Source organism: Plectropomus leopardus, chromosome 1 (genome assembly GCF_008729295.1).
Source record: "Plectropomus leopardus isolate mb chromosome 1, YSFRI_Pleo_2.0, whole genome shotgun sequence".
Taxonomy (NCBI): domain Eukaryota; kingdom Metazoa; phylum Chordata; class Actinopteri; order Perciformes; family Serranidae; genus Plectropomus; species Plectropomus leopardus.
In genome coordinates, this window is record NC_056463.1 from 1,992,614 (window position 1) to 2,012,338 (window position 19,725).

Below are 19,725 nucleotides of genomic sequence, written 5' to 3' on the forward strand. Positions count from 1 at the left end.
AGAGGATGCTGGGAGTCCGAGCTCTGGTTCCAACATAAACTGGACGAATCGTTACACATCCGATAAAACTGGAGGCGATCAGGGATCTGTTATATCTGTTATATCAAATCAGTGGTAACAACATGAATTCTGACTTGCTGATAATATAAAACATATAAGATGCTTTTGGTTTAAGAGCCAAACTTGTCTGATGGGGATAAGATGCAGTAAAATCCTGCAGGAACTACGTAATGACATTAATGCCATTTTAAAAAATAAATAAATATTAATTGACCTGTTTTATTTTGTCTTTTAATTCATCTCTGAATTTATTCTTTTATTCTGCCCTGATCATGTTTATTCTCTGATTAGTACTATTATTTCTGTGTTTACTCTTATTGGTATGGGTTTATATTATTCATTATTAATTGTTATTTTTTGTTTCATAATCGTTTCTCTCTCGTTTTAATTCTACTTTAATTTTTGTCTGGCTTTAATTCTGAATTATCATTTGGCTCTTATAGTTATGTTGCCTCTGTAAAAAAAAAACTCTTGCTTCAGTTTTGCCTTGTTTGTCAAATCACATTGTTTTAAAAGGTGCTATATAAAAATTATTATCATCATTATTATTAATATTTTTATTATTATTACTGTCCTGTCCATGTCCTGTGTGAAACCAGAAGTCAATGTCGTTACTTGACTTTACTTGATTATCATGATAGACTTTGCATTGCTTTTGTGTGGTCGGACGTTATTTTAACCAGCGTCGTGCCCAACAACGGGTAATGGGTTATGAGGACGTTTCCATCTCACGTATTTCTGTGAGACTTTGTTGCTGTCACGCAACCCAAAGCCCAAAAAACGAAAGAGTCACAAATATAGAGTTTAAATTCTCAAAGAATCGTTCAACATTTCTTCTTTTTCTGAGATTGAGAAGATTTGTATTGATTTTATTTCCGCACTCACATTTCTTTAGGCTTAATTTGGATTTTATATGTACTAATTTTTTTTTGTTTTGGATGCAGTTACAAGGTGTTAGATCTCTTAAAAGGCGGGATGGTACCAAACCCGGCAACCTCACTCTCACTCCACAAGTGTCGAAGAAGCTGCAAACAGTCAGAAACCTTCGGAAAAAAAAAACACACATTTCCTGTCACATTTCCCCAAACATTAAACTGTCCTTGTAAACTGGCTGATAGCTAAATCTATCATGACTCATCTCCTCTCATTTTAAGATTTATGTTTTTATGCATGGTCCTTGCATAATAAAGATTTAGAAAGAAAAAAAGAAGATAAGCTGGGCGCTGTAGCTTTTAACAAACATAAGTAAAAGTGCGTTTGTGTTGGGGGCTTTTTCAGCTGCAGATCTGATGAGTATTTCTGGCAGAAGACAGCGGATGTTGGATTGAGGCGAAATAAACTTGTGTTTGTGTTCATGGTAATGAAGGAACATGTCAGCCAGTGCAACAGCATGGCTCATTGAAGTTTTTTTAAACAACAATGGAGCTGTGTAGCACAGAGGAAGAGGATAAAATGGTCTTTGCAGACACACACAGCACTTGTTAGTGGGATGCATTTTGTTGGTTTGGGTCTTTTCACAGGATTTGCTGACAAGAAGAAAACACAGCTATCACCAGAGGTATCCTTTAAAAATGCAGAACGGTGTTAGAGTTTGGTCACAGCAGTGAAGTCAATGCAAAATGCTTTTATCTTTGCAAGACATCTGACTGTGAGGCATTAAGCTGAAACGTCTGACTTCGTTATAACTGCTCGAGATGTACTCAGACGTCATTGCCTGTATCTGTTCAACCAACAAAAATAACTCTGTATATTTATTCAGACAGAAGGCTAAAACTCCCTTTAAATCAGGCAAATGTTGCATTATCTAACCTAACAGTCACTGGTAGTGCAAATGTTGCACATTTTACCTTTTAGAGCCAGAAGAAAAATGGCTTGATTTCTTTTAAAAATTGATTTCTTTTCTTGGAAAAAGGCAAGCAACTTAACAAAAAAACTACCCCAAAAATTCAAAGAAATTAGTAAAAAAGTTACTAGAAAATCATTAGAAAAATAGCATGAGAAAAAGAAAATAAGCAGTTTTAAAAAAAAATAAAAATAAAATAAAAAAGAGGAAATGATCTCAGAAAAGTGTGTAAAAAAATACAATTTTTTTTTATGATTATTATAATTATAATTTTCTGAACACATTTCCATTGCTTTTAAAACAAATCTAAAAATACTTACTTTTTGCAATTTGCAGACCATTTTTGCAAACTACAGATTTTAAACTTTGGTCTGATTTATAGGTTATGGAGGTTTGAAACAAATAACCCTTTGAAACCTGGATCGACATCACTTTTCTTATGCTGCACTCAGACGCCTTTCACAGGTATTTAAACCTTTGGATCCTGAGCAAAATTAGTGGGATTTCTTTTTAAAAACATGGTATAAATGAAAAAGAGCAACTTGAAAAGAATGTCCCAAAAATTGCAAGATTTAGTAATTTTAAAAAATATATATATATATATTTTTTTTTTTTAAGCTATGGGATGGAAAAATATTCATAAACTACATTTATAAATATCCTATTTACAAATTTAAAATACCATTATTATTTTTGAGCACTTTTTGGGTCATTTTCTTGTTATTTATTTCTTACTAATTTTTAGGAAATTGATTAATGTTGTATCTCTGATCAAATATGAACATCAGAGGCCAAAATTTACTACAAAACTAGTGCTGTCATGTTTGTTTCACCTTGATGATGTAATCAGCGTTGAGTGGACCATGTGTCCTCAGCGTTTGCCTGTCCGTCCCTCTTTGGAAGTCCAGCGAAGTGTTTCCGATCACATAGGAGCCCGTAGACACCAGACTGGTCTCCCTCCTTCCTCCCCTGAAGAGAGACGGCTTCGATAACTGAAGGAGACAGAGCAAAATGGACATTTATTACGACTCAATATCAGCCCCGTGTTTGAACTAAATATTTGCATATTAACATGGTGAGCAGGCGTGAGGAGGCTGGGTGTGGACTATAGTTTGGTCCAAAAAAAACTAAAAGGAGAGAAACTGTCATCTGATACAGAATAAAGAATAACTTTTAACTTGAGATCTGGTGCGAGTGGGATTTTAAACTTTTACAACAGGAAATGCAGAAAACATTATTTTTCTTGTGGAGCGATACCATCAGATAAAGCAGGGCCAACCAGATAAAACAATTTTGCAAGAGCACAAGTGAAGTCAAAAATCAATAAATCAAGACAAGAAAAAAAGCACAGAGTAGGGCGGAAAAAGTAATATACATTAAAAAAAAAAAAAAGAGTGGGTACAGATACATCTTTGGCTTGCTCTTTGGGGTTTAATGTTAGCGCACAGCATTGGCAGTGACTAATAATAAAAATAATAATAATGTTTATTTGTATAGCAACTTTCATACATAAAATGCAGCTCAAAGTGCTCTATAAAAATATATATATTTATAAAAATAAAATAAAATAATTATGCAGCACATGGAAACCATAACTCTGGGAATAAGTTGCAGACAGGCCTGAGGTGGAAAACGAATAAAAGAAATATAAGAAATATTAAACAACAAAAGTAAAAACAGTAAAAGTGCATAAAAAGCATAAAACAAGTTTATAAGCAATATTGTTGTTAAAGTCAAATAACTATCTAAATCTATTGCTTCTCTTTATAAAACAGGGGAGCTGCTGAGCAAGAAATGTCCGTACATATTGTACCGTGCTTTTAAAACATCAGTGATCTCTGTACAGACTGAAATTATCGCGAGTTTAAGGGCTCGTTTAAGCTCAACATTAGATACGTACAAAGACACGGACGAGGCCTCTGTCTGTATTTTATGTTCATTTCATGTGTATGTGTGCACGTTTTCTGAGAGCTTTTGGATATGGATGAAACGGAGCAGTACCACTGGAGATCCTGAGAACAGTGTAGTGTAGTTTAACCCTTTGAAACCTGGGCATGCTTCTTTCAAAAACATGGGGAGAAGGCAATGATTAATTTAAGAGGGAATGACCCACAAATCAGGAAGAAATTAGTAAAAAGTAGAAGAAAATTACCAGAAAACAAAAAACAAAAAAAAACAAAACCTGGAAAGTTTAAAAATAAAGACAAAACAACAAAAAATAACAGGAAAATGTCCTTTAAAAAACTGCTTAAAAGTAGAATTATTCTACAAATAATTTTGAATATATAATCATGATAATTAGAAATATCCTCTGTCCTCTGGAAATTCTTCCCTACCTTAAAAAAAAAATCTAAAATCTACTAATTTCTTGTGATTTGCAGGACATTTCTCTCTAAGTATTTTTATATATTTTAAATATTTTTGTATTGATTTTACTCTATTTTTTATTATTACATATACATATTTCATTATTTTTATCTGCTTGACATCATTGTAAATGAGGGCTTGCCCTCAATGATTTTCGAGTCTAGATAATATTTAAGATAAATAGCAATACAGGTAAGAGGAAAATATATATATTTTTTTTACTTTGGGGTGAACTTTCCCTTTAAGTGGGACCAGACAAGTAGACTGACATGTGGGAAAACAAATCCTTCCCACAAAAGACAACAATTTTCAGAAGGTGCAAGACAAAGCATCAACTATTATTTAGATGTTTTTTTTTTTATTCACACCACTTTTACTTTATAATCACTTAAATTTTCTTTATTATATTTAATTTATTTTGTATTAAAAACAGAAAAATCTTAAATCCACTTATTTTTTACAATAGTTATAACTATTTCCCCCAAAAGCTTACACAACCTGAAACAATTCACAGTCCTCAGATTTCCATATCATGACAAGAAGTCATTCAAAATCAAAACAGCCGGTGTGTAAAGAGGGCCCCGTGCTGCCAATGGTTAAAATACGATTAGACTTCTGATAATATTTAGTTTCAGAGGAGTTCATGAACTCGGGAGCGAGGTCAGCCGAGCTGTAAATGTGCGTTTGATTTCCTCTCTTTTACTGTGGTCGCTCTCTCGCTTCACTGCTCCCTCCATCTGCAACACTGATCTGCTGGTAGCTGATGATGATCTGCTAAAGTAATTCTTAGGTCACTCCTTGATTCAGAAACATCTGACAGAGCACACATCCAGTAAATCCTGCAGGTCTTTCGGGGTATTACGCCGCTGGAACTTGAGTATATTAGCAGGGTTGAGGCTTGTGGACATGTGCTGCGTTCATTGTGGGCTCCTTCGCTTCTTTCAGCCGACAGTAAAATAGGTCAGGAAAACCCAAATGACACAAACAAACACTCCGAAATGCTCCGAGGATGTAAATCACAGTGTTCAGGATATGTAGGACGTTTTTATTTATTTCCTTTCCAGATAATGGAGGATTTTAAGGAAAAGTCTTCTTTGCTCCATATTTCAATCCATCTTCCAAATTAAAATAATATAATTACTATTCCTCAATACATGAACGTCACCGAGGTCGCAGTTTTTTTCAACCCATCGCCAGAAAATTGACGGCATTGTGCATTTCTGCAAACTGTTAATAAATTTCACATTATAATGTAAGTAATCTCTAAAAAAGGTCGTCTATGCAAAATCTGTAGGCAACCGGACAAAATTTTGGTATCAGAAGTGTTCTGGTGTCTGTCCAGATACGTTTTTTGTTTTTTTTTTGACAAATTGTTTTTTATTTATTTTCGACACAACTTGCGGATACCCAGCTAGCAATTTTTGGTTCTAAACACTCGAGAATGATAAAATGCAACAAATGCAATGTTTTAGTAAAACTTTTAGTGGTAAGTTTTTTTAGTTCCCAGAACGTTTTTCTTAAAGTTAGGGTAACATTCTCTACGAACATGAAGAAAATGTTGATGTTTTTCATCTTTAACAAATCAAAATAAATTTTTATTTAAAAAAAAATGTTCTGTATTCTCAGTCCTCAGTAAGATGTTCTGAAATTTGCTTTTAAAAAGTTCTTCCTTTGCTCTCATGTAACATTGTGGGAACATTTCATAAAAGAACATCTGTCATCTCCTAACATTACTAAATTATCCTCAGAAAGCTGCAATTAACATGTTACGTCTTAGTCAGCATTTAACCCTAAAGGGACATTATTTGAAATGATAAACATCCTTAAAATGTTCTTCAAACGTGAGATTAAAATGTTTTCTTTCAAACATTATTGCAACTTGTAGGTAACATTAGTCAGTGTTGTGGGAGCGTTTCCTGCTTGGAGGTATATATCAACTAAAAGCTGCAGTCAATATCACAACACATAAATATCAGGACAAAGTCAGGTTAAATCAAAAACAACAAACAGGACATAATACACATGAAATACACGTTTGAATTCTCTTGTAAAATAAAAGAAATTAAAAGAATCATTATTATTATTATTTTGATACTCAGCGTCTGAACTGAACCGCTGTCACTCACCCATCGTATCAGGTCCTTTGGCGTTGAGTCTGAGAAAGCGGCTTCCTAACGGCATCTCCAGCACGGTCTTCATGGCTGAGGGGAGACACATAGTACAACACAATACACAAAGACAGGCCAAATTAAAGGAAAAAACTCGCACACCTGAGTGGAGAATTAAACACGAGTAGATGCGCCCTTCCTCGTTCACAGTGATACGGTTGGTGGGTGTATTTCGGTAAAAAGAAAATAGTTCCTACATGAAACTGCCAACAACAAGGTCTGTGGATTATCTTGAGAAAACAGGTCAGGATTTCAGAAAGCAGGCATTGCTGTTGAAAAGTTTTTTTTGGCACTTTGAGCAGCATGAGCCGAGTACCATCTGATTCCATTGTACTGGAGAGAAGGCAGACAGCTCTGCGACTGATAACTGCAATACTGCAGCTCACAGCAAAACTGATAAATAGCTACAGGTGAGGGAAAAAAGGTATATTTGGGCTCAGCTGCAGGGGACAGACAGGAGGAAGTGGCTTGTGGCTACTAACCAGCACAGGTGTTCCCTGTTGGTTAATTACACTCTCTTCTTATGCAGTAGCTGTCGTCCTCCTTGGGACATTTGTACTTTGAGACATTGGACTACTTGCCCTGCAGGAGGCATTGTAACTGTACTTCATGATCCTGCGTCGACTTGTTCTTATTTCTTAATATTGTAGGATTCTTTATTTGTTTTTGTAAATCTTTGAGGTGAGATTCTCTTATAAGCCTCACAGGTTTTTTCTGTATTTCACCTGCACAATCTGCTTCTATTTTGTTGTTTTTCTGCTGTTTTATTTTTACTGTGCAAAATACATAAATAAAAATAAAAATAAAATATGCTTAATTGAAACAGGTCAATTACAAAAAATAACAAAAAAAGGTTTTTACACTTGCATGAAGTGGTATTTCAATTGATTTGAAAAGGCCATATTTAGCAAAACTGCAATGGAAACGCTTTTTTGGCTTTTCTAGGTCACATTATATACATAAAAGAGGCGCTACAAGAGATGTTGTTGCATCACCTAACTCTGAGAAAGTTAAGCAGGTCATCTGGAAGTTTTGAATCCACAATTCCTCTGTGAAATTGTGGACTATCAGCTCCCAGATCCCTCATACCTATAAGAGACTCGCCTTTCCATTATGGCTCCATAACACGCCTACGTCGCCTTCAATTGGAAATAATGACGGCTAGTGCGGTGGCTGCAATAGAAATAAAGCTGCTAATGTTTTGAAACATCCATCGCCATGGTTACTGGGATGTTATCTTGAGAGGAAAAGTTGCAGAACATCACTCAGTGGAAACACAGTCATGTCATAATTGTGTTTAATTGCCATTTTGAAAGTATCGCTTAAGTTATGCACGAATGTGTAATGGAAACCCGCCTGTTACACACACTCACTACAGTTCACACACTGTTTCTGTGTCTATGCAAACGCAATCTGTTGTTATCCATCAGTTCAACAGTCTCAGCCAAAAGGAATTCATTAATTCACAGCTACTGTTTTGCTGCTGTAACAAATTATGGTGATCACTCCTTCCAATCTCGTATCTGCAGCGCATTAATCTATAACCCTGACAAGTCCACGAAAGCATCTGCACATCCACGAAATGCAGTTTCTCTGAAATAATTACGTCCAATCAAAGTCTGAAATCACACCGCTGCATCTGCACTTGTTCCTATTTCTGTCTCGTAGCCGGCCGATTGATGTCCCGCGCAACGATATCATTGATGTCATCATAACTGACAGTTTACCAAACAGCCAGTGAGCCACGCGGTTTATTGTGACCTTGAATGTGCAAAATTAGAAGGTGAGAAAAGGAAAACGTTAAAAAGACAAGTAATTTCAGGGAAGAGATAAAATAACCGCAGACATACAGAGACCAAAAGCATTACATTTTAATGCATTATGCATACAGTAGGCCTTTAACTGTTTAAAGACAGAAAACAAAGTGTCACGCATACTTTTTTGACAATTTTAACAAGTTATTATACATAACATGCGACATGCAGGAAAAAAAACTGAGGCCGGAATCGAACCCACGGCCGCTATGGCGAGGATTCAAGCTCTTTTCAGGGGCTCTTAAATATATTTAGTCCTTGAACTACATAATGGAGAGAGAGCTCCTGTATAGCTTGCATTAATGCCCTTTTATATTAAATTTTAAAAACCATCTCCACCGTTTTCCTGCCTGTTTTTGAGCGCTCTGACTGAAGAAGACCACCAACCACACACACTCACTGCCATCCCTAACTCTGCCTGCTTTACTACAGCACGGCAGCACTGATCAACTCTGCAGACCTAAATAACATCCACATGTGTGCTGTTAACGTCAGTGAGCCTCGCTAACTAGTCAATCATGAGACTGCGGTACGGTGGCGCTCGCAGCGTACACAAACAGCTTAACTATTGAAAGTATTTACTGCTGTGTGGAAGCATTTCTGTTTTCCAGACTGCTGAAATACTCTGAGTTTTCACACTCCGAGTGTTTCTCCCTCTGTGGATAGGCGAGGAGGTATAGTAACGAGGCGAGACCTTTATAGACAAATGGAGTGTTAATTCTATTTTCCACATTTTATGAGAGTTACTTTTCCTTCTGGCGACAAACGAACGCTGAGCTCAAACAATTAAGCTGTTTTGGCAGCCGGCCACAGGGCTTTGCCCCCGAACGTAATTACGTTTGGAAACTGCATCTGCAACGTCCTTAATTTATGGAAGCTTATTTTTTTCTAACTCTAAAATGGAGATTAAATGTAAAGCCAGGCATTTAAAAAAAAAAGTGACCTTCAGAGTAAATAAGGGAAATGAAACACAGATAAACAGTTACGGGCTCATTTTACACGAGTCTGCCGGAGCCGTAAACTGAGGCTTCAGGGAAAACTGCGGCCGATTCATATTCCAAATGCAATGACTGATAAATAGAGGAGTCATGAATAATGGATGCGGAGGAACAAAGGTGATACTCTGTGTGTCTGTGATGGTAAATAAACTCACTAACCAAAGGAAGCCTAAATGGTCGTGATTGGTTTACGGCATCAGCTCTCGTCTCTCGGGACATTAAAGCTGAAGATGGAGCAGAGAGGACCCGAGACGCTGAAACTTAAAACCGAAGTGAAAACATGTGACAGGTGGAGTATCAGTGGCCAGAGAAACTTTTTACAGAAACCACAGCTTTACGGGTTTCCTCAGAGTGAAACAAGCCTGTTAAAAAGCCCGTCGAGGGAAGCGCCACAGAATCAAGACATGAGAAAGATTGGCAGGGTTCGTCCACATTTTTGACAAAAAATTTCCAGAACTTTTCCATGACACTGAGGCAAATCCTAAAGACCGTACATTCTCTGAAACGACCACCAATACTCCTTATCTGTTCTTTTTCAATACTATATAATAGCTTTTTAAAATATATATTATTTTAGAAAACAATTCATTCAAAACAGCATCAGAGAAAAATAATTAAAGATAACTTAAGGACTGTTTCTTATTTATGAAAGGGGAGGGGTAGTAGTGCAGAAAAGGGAAGCACGTCAAATAAATTTTTAGGCACTGGGAAAAGACTTTTTTTTATTTTGGCTTTAGGGGAGGGGCATACAACTTCAAATGGCTGTATTTTGGGTTAGGGTTTTAAATTATGGCAGATTTCTAAATTTTAAATTAAAAAAATGTTCTTTTTCTTTAATTTTTTAAATAATAAAATTCTCTTTTTTCAATGAATTTTTTAATTTATTAATTTTTATTTATTTTTATATTTCTGGCTTTCCATACCCATGGGGCCGCAGCATCTTTTTTTAAAAAGCAAACAAAAAAGGTACATCTAAAACATAAAAAAGCACCTCCTACATGGAGTGCACATGAGCTCCTCTCGAGCAGAATTCAAACCCACGCTTGTTTCCAGACACACAGCTGTGCGTGAGACTGTTTTTACTGATGTGTTTTAAATCTTGTTTTGTTTTAGCAAAAACGTAGGTGTTTGGGAAGTACTGAGCGCACGACTGGATAATGAGACTTGGTTTATACTGCAGGAGTTTGTGTGAGAGTCTATATATGGATGTTTTGATAAAGTTTTGTTGTTAAACTTAGTCACCGTTTACTTCAACTCAGAGATTATTCACCTTTTTTTGTATCCTCCGTTTTCTAGAGAGGCGTGCAAGCAAAACAAAAACGTTTTGTCCACAAACACGTAGTGAGTATTATAATTATTATGATGCAATGGAGCTACACTCATCATAACCCCGCCCCCTGACAATGCAACAGTATAAAAACCAGAAGCATCATTAGCACAGTCCCGCGATTGGGCGTGGCCTCCGCTCCTCCAGCGGAGGATCAGAGAATACTCTGCATTTTTTCATGATTTTGAGTCTTTTACATACTTGGCCATTTTTTTGGTCATTCAAATTCAGTCTGGTGTTTGATAACACATCTTTCTGTGATGTGACAAACTCAGAACAGATAACACACATTTAATTATCACTTTACACGGATTTTAAACGATGCTAACTGCCCCCACAGACTGGCTTCCTTTCCTCTGTATCCGTAAAAAATGTGCACAATTATGGACAAAATGAATGCACAGTATGGACAGAAGACTCTGTCTCTGTCTCAGTATGTAACATTGAGCTAAAATGAACTCGCTTTCCTCCATAGTGAATTAAATAATAAAACAAACTATTCTCCATTTTCTGTGGACCCCTTGGAATTCCCCCAAGGACCCCTGGAGGTCCCCGGACCCCTGGTTGAGAGTCACTGCTTTAGTTGAGTATAGTCACCTGTAATTTCAAACTTCAGCAGAGCGTCAGCCGGTCTATCTGATCATCATCAAGTGATCTTTCCTCTGCCAGATCCTCTGAAGGACCTAACAGGATGTCATCACATCACACCTCACTGACTTCTCGGAGAGCTCCCTTTATTTTTTGTTTTATGATATGAAAGCCAAAGCAGGATATTTGGTTTGTATTCCTTCTCCTTGATCTACGGGCTCTCTGAAGGTTCCCGTCACAGCGCTGTGAAAACTCCCGCATCTGCCCACTGCTACACAAGTCCCAGTATGTCGTCATTGTCTCACTCCTGAGGACTTTATTTGGGCTCTGGAGCGAGGGAGGATTCTTGGATGAGGAAAGATGACTTAAGTGCAACTGGCAGTGGCAGACAAACCCGATACACAGAGACTCTTTCCGCTATTTAGGCCCCAGTCGATCCACATTACTCCAGTGCTACAAAGGCAGCCTTGTGCTGGACATTACGAGGAAATGTGCTATTAGGCTCCAGATGCTTAACATGATAGTTTATCGATAAGATCTTAAGTTGGGCTGAGTGTTAAAGCTTTATGAGAAAATGAAGGCCTGGTGAAGACGTGGAAAATGCCAGTTTGTGGCACAGCACTGTTCCAAAGGTGTAACTGAAACAGGAGGCGAGTTTCCAAAACTTTAGCAATATTTTCGAAAGGTTGATAAAACACAGTCGCAAGATGACTGCGTTTGCACTGAGTGATGTTATATGACATCCCAAGAAGCACGGCGATGGATGTTCAAAACATTAGCAGGTTTATTTCTAATGCAGCCACCAAACTAGCCATCATTATTTCCAATTCAAGGCAACGTGTTATGGAGCCATAATGGAAAGGTGAGCCCTTTACACGTGGGAGCGGCCACGTATGAGGGATTTTTTTTTAGATAATAGTCCACGATTTCACAGAGGAACTGTGGATTCAAACATCCGGATGATCCACTCAACTTTTGAAGAGTTACGCGATGCTCATGGCTCATAGACATAGCATCATGTGACCTAGAAAAGCCAAAAAATGAAGTGCTTCTATTGCAGTTTTGCCAAATATGGTAACAGAGAATACGACCTCATGCAAGTGTAAAAATGTTTTTGGGATAAATGGGAGTTATGCTTTAATTGATAACATTATTTTTTATAAAAAGCATTTTGATTCAGAGCAGAAAATTTTTATACATAAAATATTAATATCACGAGATTCCAAATATTTAAAACAATATAAACTTTGTTCTTCGCATTTGATGGACGAACTAAAAACCAGCCTTTCTTAAGGGTTTAAACTGTGGTCATTTCTTAGCCTTTGGTGCTGTTTGACTGGAATGCAATATTATATAATGTTATTTTTCTGCCAATCTTTTTCACCTTCACGTCATTCAAGGCAATAAAAGCAGGGCAGAGATTTCGGGTAAAATTTCAACTACTTCCAAGGCACAATGAGAAGATAAATACCCTTTATGTGGGTCAGGATGGCCAAGTATTATCTCATGAGGCCACGAGCCAAAACTAGCGCACAACTAAGTGTTTTTTTTTATACAACTGTTGCTGGAGTTTTGACCCCTTTACATCAAAGCCAAACATTTTCCTAAGTGCTCTAACTTTTCAGACTTACTAATCATTGAAGGCTGCGTCTGTGTTTTACATTTCTCGAATAAAGACATTTCGGTTTTATTCTATTTATATAATACGTCTTATTCTTGTATATAATTCCACCCGAACGGTAATGACACACTCCTGCTGCTCTCTAAATATCCCCCTCATATTTAAACCCAGAGAAATAATTACACGGTCACTGGCTGTGATTTCTAATACCAGTCTTTTTTTAGGGATTCCAGCCATATTCATTTCCACTCCCCGAGGCATGCCAAAACAACTTAATTTGAAACATTTGATACAATACTCCAGCTCGAGAGCCAATAACTCTGGTATGCGTATATACTGTATTTGCTGCCAATATGTGCTTCATTAACCTGTTAAAACTTTGGGAAATGCTGCGCAGCCCTGGGAACGTTTAAACAAACTTCCACTCCAGTGGAAATTGCATTTTCATATTTTCAATATTGTGGTTATTTAAACTGCTTGGAGCCTCCAAATCTATCAGGCAGGAGCAGTTGAAAGGAGATGGACTGTGCAGTAAACACGCCCATTCAATAAAGACGAACATATGCACCTGTGTGTTTGCTTTTTACATGAAGAGACTGATTTTAAACAAAAATGCTCAGAGGTAAACATCAGTAAGTGTGGATTTATTGGTTTTTTTTTTGTTGTTGTTTTATTCAAGAAAACCACAGCGAGTACTGAATACTGATCCCCCTGTCAGCAGTTTCCCTCTAATCTCTCCTGACAGGCTGACTGATCGATGCTGAGCCAGTTTTGCTGCTCCAAACCTAAACCGAAAACTGATTAAAACTCATTTCCAAATACACATTTTCTGTCTGGATTTCTCTATTATGCATAGTGCATTTTTAAAAAATATATTTAATTTTATGAAAACCTGTGAAAAAAAATAATAAAAAAGAGAAACTGATTCGTGAACCGTGTCGCTCCATCTGCTCAACCAAATCCAACCAAATTTGTAACCTCGGGATGATTTGTGAGTCACAATCCTCCTACTGTCCTGATTTGCATTTGTGAAGCTCGCTGCATTTTCATTTACAAGTCAAGGGTCCCGTAAAACTGTCAAACTGCCAGAAAATGAAACTTCACGTCAGTTTTTGGCAGTTCCTCATAGTTTTCGGTGCCACCTAGAAACAGTCATTAACCTGCATTTCCACAACAACTTTTCACAGTGATTGTATGTTTCTTCAAACCACTGTTGAATCTATGTTTCATACGCTGAAATTTTACATTTCTTTACATTTCACTGTTTAATTTTACGTTGTGGCAACACTGTGGTTAACGTGGTTAGGTTTAAGTACAAAAACCACTTGGTCAGGGTTTGGAAAGATCATGTTTGGGCTTAAAATATCCTGTTGGGTCACCACAACACAGATGGAAACAACCCGACGTCTCATTAAAGAAAATACCCAGTTTGGTTACCTCAAAGATAGCTGGACATGTCCCAAAGTCTCGTTAAAAAAATGACTCAGTTGGGTCACTACAGACACTGGGAAATGTCTCTGGTTAAAAAATACCCCGTTTGGTCGCCAAAAACATGGTCAGAAATGTCCTGACGTCTTGATAAGAAAATACATGGTTTGGTAGCCACAAAGACAGCTAGAAATGTCCCAATAAACTGTTTAAAAGATCGGCACAAACTTTGTGGTAAATATCCCAACCTCGTGTTAAAAAAATACCTGCTTTGGTCCCTGCAAACATGGCTGGAAATGTTTATTTCCAGTAGATTAGATAATTGCAACAGTCCGTTCTTCTGCATTTCAAAACAAGCTGTTCGGCAACTTCAGCTTATTCAAAATGCAGCTGTGAGGGTCCTGACAAAAACTAGGAAATATGAGCACATCACTCCAGCTCTAAAATCCTCACACTGGCTACCTGTCACTCAGAGAATTGATTTTAAAATCTTGCTGCTTGTCTACAAATCACTCTGTGGCTCAGCGCCCAAATATATCTCTGACATTCTTGTGACATATGGACCTTTAAGGGCCCTCAGAACATCAGGGGCCCTCAGAACATTAGGGGCCGGCCTGCTGAGCGTCCCAAAAGTCAGAATTAAACATGGCAAAGCAACGTTTTATTATCAGGCAGCACAAACCTGGAATAAAAGACAAGCCCCGACTCTGGACCCCTTTAATTAAAAGCTAAAAACGTTCCCTGTTTTTGCACTGCATAGTCCACCTGCTAATGACTGCAAACTTATTTCAAACTTGATTTTCAATCATTTTTAATAATCTTTTTACCTTTGCACTTCTTGTCTGCAAACGTATTGCTATTTTTAATGGTGATTTTACTTTTAATATTTTTTAATTATTTAGTAATAGATGCTGCATTTTATATCTCATCTCTTTACTCTTTTATTGTAAATCTGCATCCTTTATTATGTTTTATATTTCATTGCTCTGTAAAGCACTTTGAGTTGCCCTGTTGTATGAAATGTGTTGTACAAATAAAGCTGCCTTCCCTAAAACCAGCTGGAGAGATCACAGGGCCGAGCTATTTGTAGAGAGCTGAAAGGTGACGGACTTGGTAACATTTGTAGGAGGGAAAGGGCTGTAAGGGTCTTCGGATTTAAAGTTTGCTTTGTAAAGTTTTAAGGATGAGCTTGCTGAACACGAGGCTTAGAAATGGAACCAGAGTGGGTGAAGACGTGCGTGAGTCGGACGCAGATGACGAGTGAATCACCTACGTTGTTCGGGCGTAAGGTGCGGCAGGGCCTGTCCTCGTACCAGCCGGCATGTGGAGCCGTCGCCGCCACAGACGCCGCAGTTATCCTCCCTGGCACCGCTGGCCAGCTGCCGATCACAGCCCACCTCCTGCACAAGAATCACCAATAAACAGTCAGGAAGAGATATGACAAGATCTTTACTGTCATTGTTTAAATCAGTTTACGGAGAATAGTAAAATGAATTGAAAATGAGAATAAGCTGTTGTTGCAGCTGAACAGACACACACTGCGTGCAGGCTTTAAATGATATGAACACGAGTTTGTCTGCATGTTCTGTTTGGAGGATTGGTGACCTGTTCAAGCTGTTGCCCTCCCTGTAATCCTCCTCCCACAGCATGCTCTCTGTTCAAATTCAACTCCAATAACATGAACACAAAAAAACAGCAAAATAAAGGCAGCGTTTCTAATCAGTTCCATCTCAATATTTCATTTCAGGTCACAGGATGCTTCTACACAGTCTCCAGCAATACAAATGCATGACAAATTAAGAAGGATCCAAGCATTACTTTGCAGGCAGTGTTTTCCAAAATCCCCATGAGATGTAATTGTTAGAGAGGTAGCAGCACATTTAAATTAGACTTCCTGGCTTTCAAAAACAACTGCATGGTTTTAAATTTATAATTAAACTTCAGAAGAAAGAAATTGATCCGCGGTGAGCTACAAATGCTCACGACAGCCTGCACAAACCAAGGATGATAAGTGACAATACAGACAGACCAAAATGGTCATATTTAACACACCCACGCACAGTGATGAAGCAAAATTTTGGTACGCTAAAGCCTCCACAGTTATGTTCAATGGACCCTTTTTAATGGTGTTGTACTTCAAGCTGTCAGTGCTCTGCTCACTCTTTTGCTGCTATCATTCCTGCGAGCCCCATTTTCACCTTCGCATCAACCTGCAGGCTCAAATCTGTGCGTTACAAAATCAGCACTACCATATCATATAGCACGGAAAAAACGATTTAGTTTGTCCCTATACATACTATGTCAAATGTAGCATAACCAAAAAAACAGGATGTTCTACTAAATGTCATGCTTTAGCTTAAAATACCTGTAAACATGGCAAAGTCAAGTTAAAGCACACCACATTTTGTGACACTTTCCCGGCAGGAAGCCCAGCGATGCCTCAGTAAATAGCAATCACTTTTTGTGGCACGATTCCAGATGGAAACACAGTGACGGGTCACTAAATAAAACACATTTGGTGGCTAAGACGCTGCTGGAAACACAGCGATGCACTTGCAAAAAAAAAAAATCCAATCGTTCTTGGCAGCGTTGTTTGGGTGAATGTAAAAAAGCAAAGCTGGCATAATGGCGGGTGTTCTTTTCTTTATGGGATGTTTGCAGAATCTCTGTGTAAAAGTGACTATGCCAACACACAGCCTGATGTCGATATGCTGATGCTTGTCATCCTGAGTCACTGTGACAGACTGACAAAACAAAGTGACACATACACACGGACAGACAGCGCTACACAGCAGCGCTCTCTTCCACTTTACTCTCAGGAATTGTATTATTTTCTCTGCTCCTTGTATACAGCTGGATATCATGCTGCTCTCTGCTGTATTATTAATCCATATACATGCACCGGAGGAGGGATTGGCCTCATTCCGTCACCGACAAACTTTCTGCTACAGCAACCCGGCGCCCCGTTCTGTGGCTCTGCCTTCATCACCAGGTGATGCCATTTCATCCCTGCCAGGCCCGGTGCCTGCTCTGCATGCCGGGACCGTCAGCAGCTGCACACATCCGTCATCCATCTCCCTTTAAGTACGTGTGCGTGGCCTGATTGTTGGTGTTTTCAGTTTAATGAAGCAGCCCGAGTCCCTCCAGAGATTTTTAATTTACCGGATTTTTACAGGCAGATTCTGTCATTCATACTAAGTTCGACTCGTGAGCTGAGTGCCGAACAACTGAAGTGAAAGAGGGACAACTTTCTCTAACCGCGAGGAAATGAGCTCCATTTGTGAGTTTTTGTTTTCTACCTGGATTCCTGCCAACAAGCAAGTAGCTTCCCAATACTGCAGTCTCCTAATACTGAGGCCCTGTCCACACTAATGTTGATAAATCTGAAAATGGGTCTATTCAGCGGCTGTTGCTTCAGCCTTCCACCCACACAGAGCCGATATATCCCCTCAGGGAAAACACAGCTTTAGACGTCGCTGTTCGGACTCAGAAAAACTGATCTTTTCAAAAGAAATGTGTGATATATGGCAGTCTGTTACATCTAATATCTCAGTCAATTTGTTTTCCACTGTATTTGCACAAAACTATATTTTTGTCATTTTTAGAGTATCGTAATATATTGTAGTACCTTTGGTGGTGTATTTCTACAAGCTCATTTGAGTTTCTAAATTTCTAAATTCTCCAGATTTATTCTGCTTTCTGGAGAACTGTCTGGAAGCAAAGCTATGGATGTCCCAGTGTATAACAACCACTTTTCATGGCACTATTCTTGGTGGAAACTAAGTGAAAGGTCACTAAAAAACGCGTTTGGTGGCTAAATAGCTGCTAGAAACACAGTGATGACTTAAAATAAAAAAAAAAAAAATAAAAAAAACCCCACTTTTTTGTGGCACTATCCCAGCAGAAAATGATGCATCGACGTCTCAGTAAAAAAACAAAACAACAAAAAAATACCACTGCGACACTAACCTAGCAGAAAAACACACGACGTCTTGATAATAATATAATAAAGTGCTTTTTATCACTGGTGGAAACACAGCGGCAGGTCACTAAAAAACAAAGAAACAAAAACATATTTGGTGGATTAGGAGATGCTGGGAACACAGCAATGACTTGCAAAAATTTTTTTTAAAAAAAAACAAAAAACACTTTTCTTGTTACTATCCCTACTAGAAAATAGCTACGAATCACTAAAAGCAACCTTGTCTGAAAATTTGATTCAGCTGTGTGCCTGTCTGATGTCTGAATGTCAATAAAGGAATCTTGAATCTTGACGTCACTTGAGACACTTTAATATGATACACATGAACATACTAATATTACGTATCCCTTGTTTGCAGAAATGCACAATGCCAACATTTTTTCTGGCGACTGGGCTGTAAATCCTAATGAGGTCCATTTACGTCTTCAGTCATTGTCATTGTCCAGGGCCGCTGTTGTTTAACTGATGCAGTGTCCCCCACAGCTGTCACACAATGTCATAATGATGTCAGACACCACTTTGTCTCGGGCGGTCGTATTTTCTGGGCGTAGCAGCAAAGAAGTGTAAATCTTGGCACAAGGGTTTCTCCATGACGAATGAGAAATCTCAGACATCTCCACCAGTTTTGATACGGGCCTTCAGACACCCATCCTACGCTGTTTTTCTAAATATTTGCCTTTATTGGATAGAGTACACTGGAGAGTCGGGGTGTAACAGGAAAAAAATCCCCATCAGCATACATTTCATTTATTTTGAACAGACATCAGAGTTTCTGCTTTTGTCTCTCTGGCGCTTTGGGTATGAAAAAAAAAAGCTTCAAAAATAAAATGTATTATTATTCATTATTATTAGGAACTCATATTGGTTGTTTCTAAGGAGCAGTAAGAACTCTACTCGAAAATAATTTCCTGCTCCTTCAAGGTGCACCTTTTTCATTATTCAAACTAAATATTAGAAATTATTCCACCTCTGGCACCCCATGGCGTTTCCTGGAAGCGCAGTAATATCAATGACAATAACTCCTGCTGTTCGGCATTCAAAATAGGACTGGGGAAAAAGGGAAACTCTCTGTTGATATTGTACTTTTTAGTGTGCAGCTGAGAGAATCCACGAAATAAATCAGGCTGTAAGTGACTGAGCTCGGGGTGTATTTATGGGGATTAGGAGCATGTAATACTGTGTAGAATCACTGGTGCGTGCCGCCACGATGCAGACTGTCGGAACACTGCATCAAAAAAAAGTCAGTGTTTGGAAAACTTAAAAAACTTTTTCTTCTTACCTTAAATGACGTACTGTTACGAAGAATAAAGGGAAGGGATGTTTATTAATTTCAAAAAACAGCTCAAAAAATCTTTAAAAATAAGGCGTGATGAACAGACTGAATTGGTTTTTTCACTTTTTGTTAGCTGTTTTTTGTTGGTGTGTGTGTGTGTGTGTGTGTGTGTGTGTGAGCAGCCACCCCATATCTTTTATATTTTATCTGAAATCTGTATAATGTTTTTTTAGATATTTGGCCAAAACACACATTT

At 38.0% G+C, this 19,725-nt stretch overlaps 1 protein-coding gene across 1 annotated transcript in view; it reads right to left on the reverse strand.

The window, feature by feature from the left end:
* The window catches only part of LOC121943680 (ADAMTS-like protein 3), a 50,646-nt gene that overhangs the window by 17,317 nt on the left and 13,604 nt on the right, over positions 1–19,725 (reverse strand). Inside the window, 4 exon segments of the mRNA XM_042487269.1 lie at positions 2,737–2,862; positions 2,864–2,895; positions 6,397–6,471; positions 15,488–15,614. Coding sequence (XP_042343203.1) covers positions 2,737–2,862; positions 2,864–2,895; positions 6,397–6,471; positions 15,488–15,614 — 360 coding nt within the window.